Raw genomic sequence first — 13,744 nt, forward strand, 5'->3', positions numbered from 1 at the left:
GATTTATAGGAGAAAGGGGCTGTAGCCGTGCCTACTATGATTGTTTGTGTGAGTCATTGTCCAGCTGGCTGGGAGGGACCCCTTCCAACATCCTAGCAGGGAAAACCAGTGATCGCCTTCTGGTGAGTCCAGGCCCTGACATTCGTGGTGCAGGACAGTTCTCTGGTGCTTGGCCCTGGATGCAAACTGATGGTGAAGAGCTTAGCCTTGTATGCAGGTTGTGTACAAAACAACAGGCGTGTCACAGCAGGAATTGTCTCCATCTGCCCCCACTGCCAGTGATGGCCAGGATGCCAAGGTGAAGGGCTTTTGTCAATGCTCTTGCTCTATTACCATCCAGATGCCGGCTCAGTACTGAAGGTCATAGCCCTTCAGAAAGGAAACTTCGCCGCAGCTGAAGAAGTCATTCTGGAGGAGCTGCAGGTTTTTAAGGTGCGATAAATGGCACATATGTGTGAATGATAGTGGTGTGCAGGCGTTTGTGCGTGTGTGTCTGAGTGTGTCACATATAGGAGTGTGTCTGCAATCAATGACACACACATAGTATGCATGTACAATCCATGCAAACTACGTTACCACTTGTGCTGACACGTGTGTGTGACAGTTTCATATGTGGCACCTGCTGCATGAGTAAGCCTGTGTGTGCGACTGTTGTATGTGCGGGGTGTGGCATAGTGCCTTCCGTTTGGGTAAGTGTGTGCGCACATGAGCTGTGTGTGTGACCGTCTCCAGTGCAGGCCATGGGCTGGGATCTCCTCTTACGCTGGCATAGATAAACGAACTCCGTGCTGGGCCAGTGAGGAAAGTGAGAGGAGAATCCAGTCTGATCTGGGTGGGCTTCTGGGGGAAAGGTGTGGGTCCATTCTTCTGGGAAGCTTTAGTTCTTGCTTGTGTGTGAGCCCTCGGGAAGCAGTAAATGCTATACATGATGATGGGGTGGTGCGGGGTGAGCAGGAAGCTGAATAAACCTATAAGGATTGAAGATGCCACAGACAGAATGTGGAGTTTTTGAAGGCGGGGGCGGGTCGTTTCTGTGCCATGTCCTAGCTGAGGGCTGTCTCTTCCTCCTCCAGGCTCCCACACCCATTACCGCCATGGAAATCTCTGTCAAACGAGTGAGTAGTGGCTTCTCGGTGGGACAAATGCAGGGCAGAACCCAGCCTGGCTAGCACGCACACTCGACATAGATGGACACAAAGGGGCTGCGCAGGGAGCAGAGAGACGCTGGGGGCAGATGTGGGTGTGTGTACCAGTATTTAAACTCCAGGAAACCATAACAGCGTCCGGCTTGGACTAGACCGAGCAGGAAGCATCAATGCATGAAGATTGGCAGATGCCTCATGGTTGTGGCTGCAGCAGTTCTGGGGACCACAGTGTGAGAAGCACAGTGTTAAGCTATCCTGTCTATCGCAGCAGCCAGGGCAGGATGTCTCCACACAATGGGGCTTCCGTCAGATGCCTTGGAAGACCATTCCCCAGCTTAATGGAATCTCTCTTGATATTCATCCTAAAATGTTGGTTGCCCCTCTTGCCACTTCCCTTCTAGTCCCGCCCTCTTTACCCACCCAGTGGAAATTCCTCTCCTTTGGGAGTGTTTATTTCTACCTGGAAACGAACTCTGGAGTTGATGAGCAGGGAGCATCATCCAGCCATGTGTTCTTTGATGGATCTGCCTGGCTGGTTACTAGCCTCCATACACAGCCCTGTTGATACGTTTCCATCCTGCCCTGCCCCCCCGCTGCTCCAGTCCTGCACCCCCATCCCAGAACTACACCAATGCACTTCCCTCCTTCTCTACAGCTTCCAGCCTCTGGCTCCCCATGCAGCTCTGCCAATGCCCTTGCAGCACCCCCCTAGTCTAGGCCTTGCTTGTGGTGCCTCAGTCTTTGTCTGTAATAACAAACCTTTCTGATCCGGTCCTGAACCCAAAGCAAGCAGAACAGCGCCAGTCTCCAGAGACTAGGCTTATATGGCCCCAGGCAGGCTTTGAACCCTGGCTCCTGCTGGGGAGGGGAGAGTGCCCCAACCCCACTGCTTTGCCCAGCCCCTATTTGCCATGGGATCATCCTGGAGATCTGGGCTCTAGGCAGAGCCCCCCTACTGTTTACCAGCCTGTTCCCATTTACTCCCACAGCAAATGCTCTACGTGGGCTCCCGTGTGGGGGTGGCCCAGGTGAAGCTGCACCAGTGCGAGACCTACGGCACAGCCTGTGCCGAGTGCTGCCTGGCCCGGGACCCATACTGTGCCTGGGACGGCATCTCCTGCACCAGGTACCAAGCGTCAAGCAAGCGCCGGTTCCGCCGCCAGGACATCCGGACCGGGAACCCTATGCACCAGTGTCTGGATCAGAACCTGACCGGTAAGGTGACCCGTGTGCTCCGCCTGTGTCCCAGCCCACGTGTGGCTGAGAGGGGCCAGCTTCCCACTCAGCATCCCAGTGGCTGGGTGCAGATAGGCCTAGAGGGGCCAGCCGGTGGCTAGGCATCCAGGACTCTCCTGCCCACACAGATAGTCCACTGCCTGGGCTGTCCTCCCATGTAGCTGGGATCCTGAGCAGAACAGCACCTTCCTCCAGGTGGTGTTTTTGCCCCAGCGAGCTTTCCATGTGTGCTGAGCAGGGAGGTCACTCATGCAGCCCCCAGCCCAGCTCAGACATGCTGCACCCACATCCCAGTCAGAGGCACTGAGCGTGGGCTCTGCGGTCACAAATGAGGATTCTCTTAACCAGCTGTCCCTGTGATGTCATGCCACATGGTGATGAGAGACAAGCCACCCCAGCCCACAGAGCAAATCCAGCCAAACGTGCCCTGCCAGCACTGCATGGGGTTATCGGGGTCTCTCCAGATGCTCTGGGCCCAAGGCCAGAGGACCTCACCTGAGCGGAGTCAGGGCTGTCCCCTAGGGGTTGGGGTGGGTGGTGGCTGGCACTGGCTGCCCGCTCCATGGGGTGCACCACATCCCTCGGGCACTGAGCCAACGTCTGTGTTTCAACAGTGGATGATTTCGACAGCGCCGAGGAGAAGGTGGTGTATGGGACGGAGCACAACAGCACCTTCCTGGAGTGCGTCCCCAAGTCGCCCCAGGCCACCATGCAGTGGTTCCTTCAGAGACCCCATGACGAGCGAAGGGATGAGGTGAGGCGTCCTTCCCCCCCATACCTCCCCCTCCCAGTCTGCCTCCTGTGCTGGAGCACCGCGCCCCCATGCCCAGCATGGTGCCCCTTACCCATTGCCAAAAGCTTCCAGTCCAATGAGCAGAGTCTCCCTGCCCCTCTTCTTGGCCTCCCAGTCGATGAGCTGCCTCTTGCCCGGGGCTCCATGTGCCAGCAGCTGTTGTCTGCCTTCCGCGTTCTCTTACAGTCCGTGCTCGGGGCCGGGAGGCGCTGGAGCGTTGTTTGAGCAGGTTTCTACCATTCTCTACACGCTGAGCAGCTACTTGCTGTCTGACGAGGCAGCCTGCAGGGGCCTCCTCAGTGAATGTTAGATGAGCTCTGGGCCTGGGGCAGGACTCGGCTGATGTTGTGAGAGCAGGTAGAAGATGGCCCCATCAGCAGTGGATTGCAGGGGGTAGGAAGGAGCAGCCGTGCCCAAGGAAAGCAGATGCAGGCAGAGATGCAGGAAAGCTGGTTCCCTCGGCAGGGTAGCCCCATGGAGCTGGCACTGGGGAGCCGACATGGGCGGCAGGTATAATAGGCTGCCGTGGGACGCTGGGCTCGGGCTGCTCCGGCCAGGGCTCGGATCAGTCAGCCAGCTGGGGCTGCTCCGGCCAGGGCTCGGATCGGTCAGCCAGCTGGGGCTGCTCCGGCCAGGGCTCGGATCGGTCAGCCAGCTGGGGCTGCTCCGCCGGGGCTGGCCTGGAGCTCCTCTGGCAGTGGGGGAGGGGAGGCTCAGGGTTCCAGCTGGCCAGGGGCTTCTTGGACCACGGGATGGGAGGTGGGGGGCTCAGGGCACCAGCTGCGAGGGGCGGGGCCTCGTGCGGAAGGGACGGAGCCGTGGGGCTAGCCTTCCCGAAGGGGGGGGTCCACTGTTCTCTGGGGACTCTCTCGACAAGCCACCCCAAGCAGGGTTTTCTGGCTCCGATTGCCTCCACTGGTGACAATGGCCGGGATATTTTGCAGGCACCCTTTGCTCTGTGTGAGGAGGTGCACACAGCCCCCGGGGCCAGATCATCCTGGGGCTGCCCCGCTGACACATTTGGCCCCTGCTGTCTGATGATCAGCCGCGTCTGGTTCGCTCCAGGCCAGCCGAGGCTCTCGCTCTGCTTCCCCACTGACTTGCATCCCTGAGTTCTTCCCACGTGCGCTCCCTCTCCGCTCCCACCACCTGCCTAGCTCTCCTGCTGGACGTTCCTGAAAGACACTCACCAAGGAGGCGGGATCTCTCTGCCCCAGCTCCCGCTGCAGCTGGCCAGCCAGTGGAAACCTGCCAGCACTGCTGTAATGGAGGAGGGAAGGGTGGCAGGCTGCTTAGAGTGCAAGGCTGGGGGGAATGTCTGGAAGCCATAGAAGCCATCAGATTCCCTTTGACTGGGGCAGGGCGCCAGGGGACCTGTGGTCAGAGCCGGCATGGCGGGAAATGGGATATGGGATCATGAAGGCCAGGAGTTGGAGCTGGCGAGGTGGGATATGGGATCACGTGGCTCGGTGGTCAGAGCCGGCATAGCGGGAAGTAGGATATGGGATTACGTGGCTTGGTGGTCAGAGCCAGCGAGGTGGGAGGTAGGATATGGGATTACGTGGCTCGGTGGTCAGAGCCGGCATCGCGGGAGGTAGGATATGGGATTACAGGGCTTGGTGGGAGGTAGGATATGGGATCACGTGGCTCGGAGGTCAGAGCCGGCATAGCGGGAAGTAGGATATGGGATTACGTGGCTTGGTGGTCAGAGCCAGCGAGGTGGGAGGTAGGATATGGGATTACGTGGCTCGGTGGTCAGAGACAGCGAGGTGGGAGGTAGGATATGGGATTACGTGGCTCGGTGGTCAGAGCTGGCATCGCGGGAGGTAGGATATGGGATTACAGGGCTTGGTGGGAGGTAGGATATGGGATCACGTGGCTTGGCGGTCAGAGCCGGCATGGCGGGAGGTAGGATATGGGATTATGTGGCTTGGTGCGAGGTAGGATATGAGATCACGTGGCTCGGAGGTCAGAGCCGGCATAGCGGGAAGTAGGATATGGGATTACGTGGCTTGGTGGTCAGAGCCAGCGAGGTGGGAGGTAGGATATGGGATTACGTGGCTCGGTGGTCAGAGACAGTGAGGTCAGAGGTAGGATATGGGATCATGTGGCTCGGAGGTCAGAGCCGGCATGGCAGGAGGTAGGATATGGGATTATGTGGCTTGGTGGGAGGTAGGATGTGGGATCAAGTGGCTCGGTGTTCGGAGCTGGCATTGCGGGAGGTATGATATAGGATCACGTGGCTTCATGGTCAGAGCCAGCCCAGCAGTCCCTATGTTCCCACGTTTGATTGCCATGTGGTTGCTTGCAGGTGAAGACGGACGAGCGGATCCTGAAGACGGAGCAGGGGCTGCTGTTCCGGAGGCTGTATCGCCCGGACGCCGGCACCTATTACTGCAAGAGCCTGGAGCATGGCTTCGCCCAGACCGTCACCAAGGTCACGCTGGAGGTGATCGAGAGCCAGCAGTTGGAGCACATCTTCCAGCGGGATCACGAGGACGAGTCCCCTCGCCCACCCTGCCTGGTGCCGGAGCCCCGCCTGCCACCGGGGCACAGGGCCTGGTTCAAGGACATCATGCACCTGATCGGCTACGCCAACCTGCACCAGGTGGAGGAGTACTGTGAGCGGGTGTGGTGCGGTGACCGGCAGCGCCGCAAGGCCAAGCCCCCCAAGAGCAAAAACGCACTTAGCGGCATGGATGCCGGCAAGAAAGGGAGGGCCAAGCTGCACGAGAGGAACCGGATGCCCAGGCAGGCCGTGGCCACATAGAGACCGAAGGGAGGGGGGCGTACATGAGGGGGGAGATGGGAGAGAGGAGGGACCATCCTGGAACAAACCCCTCCCTGAAAGGGACAATCCACCCAGCTAGGAACAGTGTCCATGCTGCCCTAACAATAGGACCTGCCAAGCCAGGAGCTGTCTCGCCACATGGCTGAGTCTGGAGACATTCACCGTTGGAGGCACGGGGTAACTCTTGATTCCAGCACTGGAGACGGCTCGGGGAGCTCCCCCGTCCCACCGGAGCATCCATTTCCCATCCCATCCCAGCATTTCTCCTAGTTGGGGATGTCTTGTTTCCGGCCAGGCTGCAGGTGCCTTGAACGATCACAGTGGGGCTCTCCACAACCCTCAGTGCAGCCCCGGAAGGGCGTGATGTTCCGTAGGAGCCTGGCAGCTTGAGGGGTGATGGAGAGGCTGGTAAGCAGGAGCTGGCTACGTCCCTGATGGGAGAGAAGGAAAAGACCACCACACCTGCAGCACTGGGATGTCTTGGTGGATTCGGTGTGGAGCTGGGATAGCCAGCTTGAGTGCCCCGGAGAGAAGAGCTAATTCCTATACACCCAGCTGGGCCCACAACCAGCTGTTCAGTAGGATACCATCTGCCTCCTCTGGCCATCTCCCACGGCACTGTGGGAGTCAGAGGAGGAGGAGTGAGTCTCATCAGAGCTTCGGCCTAGTTATGGACAGAACTGTCACCAGGGTGGAATTGAACGTTATTTGCCTCCCACAGGAACCCTGCTGTCTCCTCCCACCCTGGCACGGGGCAGCAGTCACAAAGGGGGCCCAGCTAGTCACTTTACATGTGGCCTCAGTCAGGCTCTGTCAGGAATGCCCTTGGTTACAGAACACACCTCAACATTCACCTGGCCATGGACTCCCCCTACTGCTTGGTGTCACGGCAACGTTCACCCAGCTGCTCCCCCGCCCGCCCAGCATCGTGGCAACGTTCACCCGGCTGCGGACTCCCCCGCCCGCTCGGCGTTGTGGCAGGGTTTACCTGTCCACGAATTCCCCCGCCCGCTCGGCGTCGTGGCAGGGTTCACCTGTCCACGAATTCCCCCGCCCGCTCGGCGTCGTGGCAGGGTTCACCTATCTGCAGACTCCCCCGCCCGCTCGGCGTCATGGCAGGGTTTACCCATTCGAGGAACGCTGCAGCATTCACCCACCTACAGCACATTAAGGAATGAGGGTGTCTTCACTGAGCCAGTGACCTAGAGCTGAAAGGCTCCGTCTCTCCCTGCAGATCCCCGAACTAGGCGATCCCCTCTGCAGACCCGTTATCCACTGACTGCTGGTGAAATCCATCAGTTTTCTGAACAAATAAACCAGCCCATTGCTGTGGAAGTGCAGACGGGGAGTCACTTGCCTCTTTGTGTCCATTGAGTGGGGTTGGCTGTGGTGCTGAACGTTGTCTTGGTGAGCGATGCCTGAAATTAATGTTTGCTTCCAAAATGTAGTTCCAGCTGTGAAACTGAAGCTGGTGGAGTTTTTCCAACTCCTGCTAGAGCAATGCATATTTCCAGTGACTAGGCAGCAAAAGTCTAAGTGTCAGGATTTGATCCTCTTATGTATTTATTGATTTATTAGGGGCTTTCCCCCCAGGAGTAGTCCTTTAGAGCTCTCTGTAGTCTCCTCCCAAATCAGACTGCTTGACCTCAAACCCATCACAGATACAGCCTCAAAGAGAGAGAGTGCCAGCGTAATGGCTGATCAGTATTGTAACGATCTGGCTAGTACAGATCACTAGCTGCCTTTTGCTAGCTGGGAATCATAGGATCAGATCTCTGATGCAGCTGGGAATCCACTCAACCTGACCTGGCCACTTCAAGAGACTACCAGGAAGCCAGTTGTAGCAACCTGATTTTCCGCTTGGCCCTGGTGCCAGTTAGAGCAACCTAGGGGATGCTCCGATTTACACCCTCTGACAACCCTTTCAGAGGGACTGTCGGCCAGCCAAGAATAGCCAGAGTGCAGTAGCGCTTCAGCCACATGCCTACACTGGGGAGGTGTGGCATAAGAACTGGCTATGCTGGCTTTACACCACCTGTGAACGCTCCTTTGCCAGGCCAGACACAATAGGTATGAGAACAGAAGAGACTCTGTCTTGAATTATATGTCATAGGCCCTATATAGCTGAGTGCTAATGGAGATTCGCCAAGAGCGCAATGGCAGGGGAGTCTAAAGCATGAAAACTCTGTTCCCAAAGCCAAGCTGTGCTGCAGCGGGATAGCAGTGCAGCCCTGCCATGACATGAGTTTGTGGCTGCGCTGAGAACTGAGTCATCAGAGGAAATGCACTCTTGCCCTGTTTTCTAAGGCCAGGTCATGCATCCTTCCTGCCAGCACCTAGGACCTTCCTCGATGGGCGCTGGTAGGGGAGTCACTGGTGTATGCACTGCCCAGGGTGCCTGAGCAAGGAAGGGCATCCTGATCTGGCCTGGGGCATCCATTGGCCTGCCCCATTGCCCAGAACAGCCGTGTAGTGGAGCGTTGCTCATTCTCTGCTAGGCCGTGCACCAACCACCTCCCCCATACCCTTGGCTTCTGGGTTATTGTGCCCTCCTTGGGGTCCCTCCAGGGGGTGGGGCTCTATGTTAGCTTGCCCTGGCTGGGCAGCTGTGGGGAAGGGAAGCCTTTATGCTATCTAGCTGAATGGCGTTGTCTGCCTCTCCTGTCCCAAGGCTAACGCTCTCCAACCATGCAGAGAGGCTGCGCTCTAGCCCTGCTTTGAGGGCTTCCATAAGTGTAAACTATTTGCTTTACCCAAGATGACCTGGGAGAGTGGGAGTGGGGAAAAAGCCAAGTGCTGGTGCTGGTCAGACTGGTTCCTGGTTAAACACAGCAAGCCAGCTGCCAGGTGGGTCTGATTTACACGTTATAAAGCACCAGTGCCACAGAGGAAAATGTGAGCAGCTGGGGTGGAGGATGGGCAATGCAAGTTCCACGGAGTGAGGGCTGGATTCTCCTGTCTGTTACACCAAGCTAGCCCTGCTGCGCTGTAGGGGTTGGACTCTAGCACTGGGAGTCCTAGTGCCCACTCTGCCACTGACTCATTGCGTGACCTCAGGGGAGTCATTCCTGGAACCGCTCTGGGCCTCAGTTTCCCCATCTGTAAAATGAGACTGACCTACCACCCCAGACGATTGCTGGGCTGGATTCCTTCAGGTGCTTAGACATACTGGGGTGGAAGGGTGGGAAAACCCTATACAAACACAACCAAAAGGAGAACCCTGCCCCAGAAAGCTTCCAATCAAAGTCAAGTGCATGTAAAACCAACCAATCAGCAGCACCAATTCTCAGCTATATATAGGCTAACTCCCCCTCCCCCCCATTACCATAATCCCACCCAGGGGCGGGGATTATTTTATAAATAGCTTCTCCTCCATTATGGCTGGAGGGACAGGCCGGTTGTGATGGGGAAGGCAGCCTTGGCCCAGGTAAGCCCACCCAAAGGAAGGGAGTTGGGAGCAGACAAGAAGGGTGTTGACCAGTCGGGGAGCAGGTATGCTTCTGCCATTGACCTTGCACTCCCCAGCCTCGAAGGCAAGGGGAAGGAAAAGGGGGTAAGGAAACCAGGTGAAACCTTTATCTAGGGAAATGCAAGCCTTCTCGTCCCCTAAGTGTAAAATGTATTAGTAGTATAATTAATCTAGGCACATAACAGCTGTCACTGTGGCCCTTTGGACTTAGATGGTAACAGACCCCTGCCATTGAGCTAAGGGAGACTCTCTGTTAGCAGTGTGGGGCCTCATTCTGTCCAGGGCCGGCTCCAGGATTTTTGCCGCCCAAAGCAAAAACAATTTTGGTCACCCCCCCATGCCCCATTCTTTAATTACCCCACCCCCAGTCCCACCTCAACTCCGCCCCTTCCCCAAATCCCCAGCCCTGCCTCCTCCTCCCCCCAGACTCTCAAGCCTAGGAGGGAGGGAGGGGGAGAAACGGCGCCCGCGCCGCGGCCACTTGGAGTCTCCCCCGCCCTCCCAGGTTTGAGAGCCTGGGAGGGAGGGGGAGACCCCGAGCCGCCGCGGGCGCGAAACAGCTGATTCGCGCGCCGCTGCTCCCCTCCCTCCCAGCAGCAGCGGAGGTGAGCTAGGGCGGCTGGGGCACATTTTTAGGGGCGGCATTCTGGCGCCGGCCATGCCGCCCCTAAAAATGTGCCGCCCCAAGCACCAGCTTGTTTTGCTGGTGCCTAGAGCCGGCCCTGATTCTGTCCCCCAGAGGGCACCTGGTGACTGAACTGGTTTTCAGTCAGGCTCAGAAATCTGCAGGGACTCAGGCATTCCCTACAGCAGTGGTCCCCGAACTGTAGGGCATGTCCCCCTAGGGGGCATGAAGGAATGTCCAGGGTGGGTGCGGCAGGTCTCAAGCCAGCCCCCACGGGGAGGGAGCGTCCCCCCCAGCTCCGCTCCCGGCCATTAGCCCCACTCCTGGCTGCATCGCGGCTGCTGGCCTCTCTCAGCCCCCAGCTGTGGTTCCGCTCCTGATCCCAGTCCCCCCTTCCCCCCACCCCCAGCTGTGATGCTGCTCCCGGACCAGGTGTGTGTGGGGGGTACAGACACATTTCATTACTGTTCCCACAGCGAGGGCTGGAGGATAGATCTTGCCCATTGTCTCCTACTCAACCCGTTTCCCGAGAGCTGTGATGTCCATAGCTGGCCTGTGGGTGCAGCTCAGGATGGGAAGTGGCCGGGGAGGGTGTGGGCACCAGTCCCGTAGCTTCCCCTTTCCTGTTTGTTAGCTCCTTCCCTCCCCTGCACCTGCACCTGAACACAAGGAGAGAAACTGACCCCGCTCCTGCTCCTCATGAGTGAAATCCTAACTGCAACTGCTGCCACTTCCTGCCTCACATGCCAACCTCCTGGAATGCCTCCCAAGGGCTCCATATGCCATGTATAGCTGACCTTTGGAACTCACTGCTACAGGAGGTCATCAGAGTCAAGGGGTGGCATTTCCAAAGGGCCCGGGCGATTCATACTTACTGATAACACTTGGAGCTGTGCAATTTAAGCTGAGAAGCATGATCAATGTTTATGCTTCCGGGCAGAGGAAAGGCTAGGAAAGGGTGCCACCCATGGCAGGGTGCATTGCAAAGAGAGTGCTCTCATGTGCCTTCCCCTGGTGCACTGGAAGAGCCAGAGTGCAGGACTGCAGGGCAATTCCTGGCATCCCCATCAAAGGATGTAGCTTTCAGGTGACTTTCAGCAGCGTGAGGCCACTGTCTGATCACTGGGACCCAGCTCCCCCGTGTTCCATATCTGAGCTGATGCTGCAGCTTCCTCCAGCTCAACTAGGCAGAAAATTCCACTGTGAGTTTCGTTAGCAGGGACAGGCTGCAGGGCTGGGAGCCAGAACCAGAGGAAATCTGACTCCCACTGTCCATCTCTCCTGACCTGTCCCATGTGATATCCCCCCTGCCACCTTCGCTCTCCTTTCTCATTCTTTCTTCTAGGCTTACCATATTTAAGGTTTTAAAAAAGAGGACACTCCACGGGGCCCTGGCCCCGCCCCTTCCCCCAAAGTCCCCGCCCCAACTCCGGCCCTTCCCCAAAGTCCCTGCCCCAACTCCGCCCCCTCCCCTGAGCGCCCCGTATTCCCCCTCCTCCCTCCCAGCCACGTGAACAGCTGCCCGAGTGCTACTGGCTTTACGGTTTGTCAGGCAGCCCCCAGACCTCCAGACCCGCTGCGCTCCTGGCCGGGCGCTTCCCCGGCGCAGCCGGAGCCCGGGAGGGGAAGCGCCCGGCCGGGGGCGCAGGTCTGGGGGCTGCCCGGCAAACCGTGAAGCCGGTAGCGCTCGGGCAGCTCGGCTCTTCAGCTGCACAGAGCTGAGGCGTCTGGGGGGAGCAGCAGCAGCCACCACCGCAGCAGGGGATCCGCCTGCAGCTTGCAGCCTGGTAAGCAGGGGACGGGCACGGGTGCCGGCATTTTCCCAGACATGTTCGGCTTTTTGGCAATTCCCCCCCCGGATGGGGATTTGAGGACCAAAAAGCCGGACATGTCTGGGAAAATCCAGACATATGGTAACCCTATTTCTGCCAACTCACCCTTCTCCTCCCTCCTCGCCCATTCCCCAGCTGCTGCTTGTATGTATCCGTGCTGCACAATATTGTGTTGTGTGTGACGAGCTCCAATTGGTGGCCTCCAGCTTCCCATTAGAGCATCAGCTGAAATGCCCGGTCGCAAATTCCCCGGGGGTCTGCCATGATGCTGAAGTTGTGTCAAAATCTCCTCCTGGCACTGTCTCGTCTCTGCGGCTGGGACCCTACAAGGAGAATGCGCACTCTGGCTTCACGTTAGCCCTTGAGCTCCCCCTTAGAAATGGCTCCCACCCCTCGCTCCCTTCCAGGCAGAGTTGCTGAGACTGGGCCATGCCTTGCTGTTGGTTTCACCTCCTGCCTGGCCCTTGTGCCCTGAGTCAGATGGACTGGCAGGGAAATATGGTCCCTGCTTGCAGATCGCTGCACATCAGAATGCCCCTGGGGCATCCTGAAGGTGCCAGATGTGCTTACATGCACCCGCCCAACCGCGACGCGGCTGCTGCCCCGAGCTGGTGGCTGCCGAGCTGATAGGACAGTGAGGGAACCCTCAGCTCCAGGTGGGGGTGAGGAGCTGTTACTCCCTCTGCTCAGGGGATAGCTCCTAGCACTGCCAGGCAGGGGAGAGGCCCAGGGCCCACTGCCATTCACGCTCCAGCTGGCCACGGTGCACTGGAATGAGGCAGGGTTTCTGTGGGCCGTTCGGCATTGCATTCTTGGACACTAGGCCTGACACCCCAAAGGGAGGCTGATCCAGGTCTGTGTCTGTATTTTACAGCCAGGAGCAGCTCCGAGCCCACTGTCTCCCAGATGTTTCCTGCACCCCTTGCATACAGATACGCTACCCACTTGGGGTCAGCCCCCCGGTCCATATTCCAGCCCTGCAGGGGGTGCGGGTGGGTGGGCTTGGCTGCGGAATGTGCCCATGCTGGTTTTGGAAGCAAAGGCGCCCATGAGTGCTGTCACTAGCAGATCAGAGGGAGGCAGAGAGGCTGGGCAAAGGGGCAGTGGTTAAAACTTTCCCAAGCTCGTGGCTATAGAGGAGGAATCAGAGCCAGGGCAGGGCTGAGCAGAGAGAAGCTGAAGGGGGAGATGGGAGGGAAATTCAACACATTTCCTCTGCTCGCCTGCATGTCACCCTCTGCCCCAGACGAGGACTGGGCTGTCCAAGGGAACCTCCGGAATAGAGGTGCCCATGGCAATTCAATGGGCTCTGGGGGCTCAGCGGTTTGTGGGGGCTCAGCAGCCTGCGGTGCCCTGTCCCAGCCCTAGGCCAGGTAGTAATTCCCAGCCTGGAAGCCGTGACCCCCATGAAAGCCCTGGTCAGTTAGCTGGCGTCACCAATCTTCTCCCCCTCACATTCCTCTGGTTGACTGCCGCAGCTTTGCTCAGGCCTCGTCCGTGGAGCCAGGACCCGCTGCAAAGGATTCTGGGGGATTGGTCACCCCGTGTCTGAATGCAGCAAGGTGAGGGAGGCCAGCCCCCGTTCCCTTGCTCAGGGACTTGTTGGCAAAGCAGGCATTGAGAGCTTTGCAGCTTACTGGCCCCGGCAGTTGGCCGCCCAGTTCCACCCCAGGAAGCCAGGTGAGGTGCGGCTGCCTGGAGCTGTTTCTCCAGCCCCCAGGCAGAGGGGAAATCAGTTCTGTGGCAGCCAGCAGCAGCTCCTTTTCCACAGGGCCAGCATGATCTCACTCCCTGAGTAATCTCCCCAAGGCGGATAAGGATCTCACTCCTTCCTGCAGCCCCTGACCCCACAC

At 58.3% G+C, this 13,744-nt stretch overlaps 2 protein-coding genes across 4 annotated transcripts in view; both read left to right on the top strand.

The window, feature by feature from the left end:
* SEMA3G (semaphorin 3G) overlaps window positions 1–7,305 on the top strand; it is a 62,280-nt gene extending 54,975 nt beyond the window's left edge. For all 3 annotated transcript variants that reach the window (XM_005285257.5, XM_042861782.2, XM_042861781.2), the window contains 5 exons: window positions 341–432; window positions 1,074–1,115; window positions 2,135–2,360; window positions 2,996–3,135; window positions 5,486–7,305. In XM_005285257.5, coding sequence (XP_005285314.2) covers window positions 341–432; window positions 1,074–1,115; window positions 2,135–2,360; window positions 2,996–3,135; window positions 5,486–5,944 — 959 coding nt within the window. In that variant the 3' untranslated portion in view covers window positions 5,945–7,305. The remainder of the gene's footprint in view (window positions 1–340; window positions 433–1,073; window positions 1,116–2,134; window positions 2,361–2,995; window positions 3,136–5,485) is intronic.
* A 4,522-nt stretch (window positions 7,306–11,827) lies between these two features.
* BAP1 (BRCA1 associated protein 1) overlaps window positions 11,828–13,744 on the top strand; it is a 28,094-nt gene continuing 26,177 nt past the window's right edge. Inside the window, exon 1 of the mRNA XM_065551368.1 lies at window positions 11,828–11,846. The gene's annotated coding sequence lies outside the window, so the exon portion shown is untranslated. The remainder of the gene's footprint in view (window positions 11,847–13,744) is intronic.

This window comes from Chrysemys picta, chromosome 7 (genome assembly GCF_011386835.1).
Source record: "Chrysemys picta bellii isolate R12L10 chromosome 7, ASM1138683v2, whole genome shotgun sequence".
NCBI lineage: Eukaryota > Metazoa > Chordata > Testudines > Emydidae > Chrysemys > Chrysemys picta.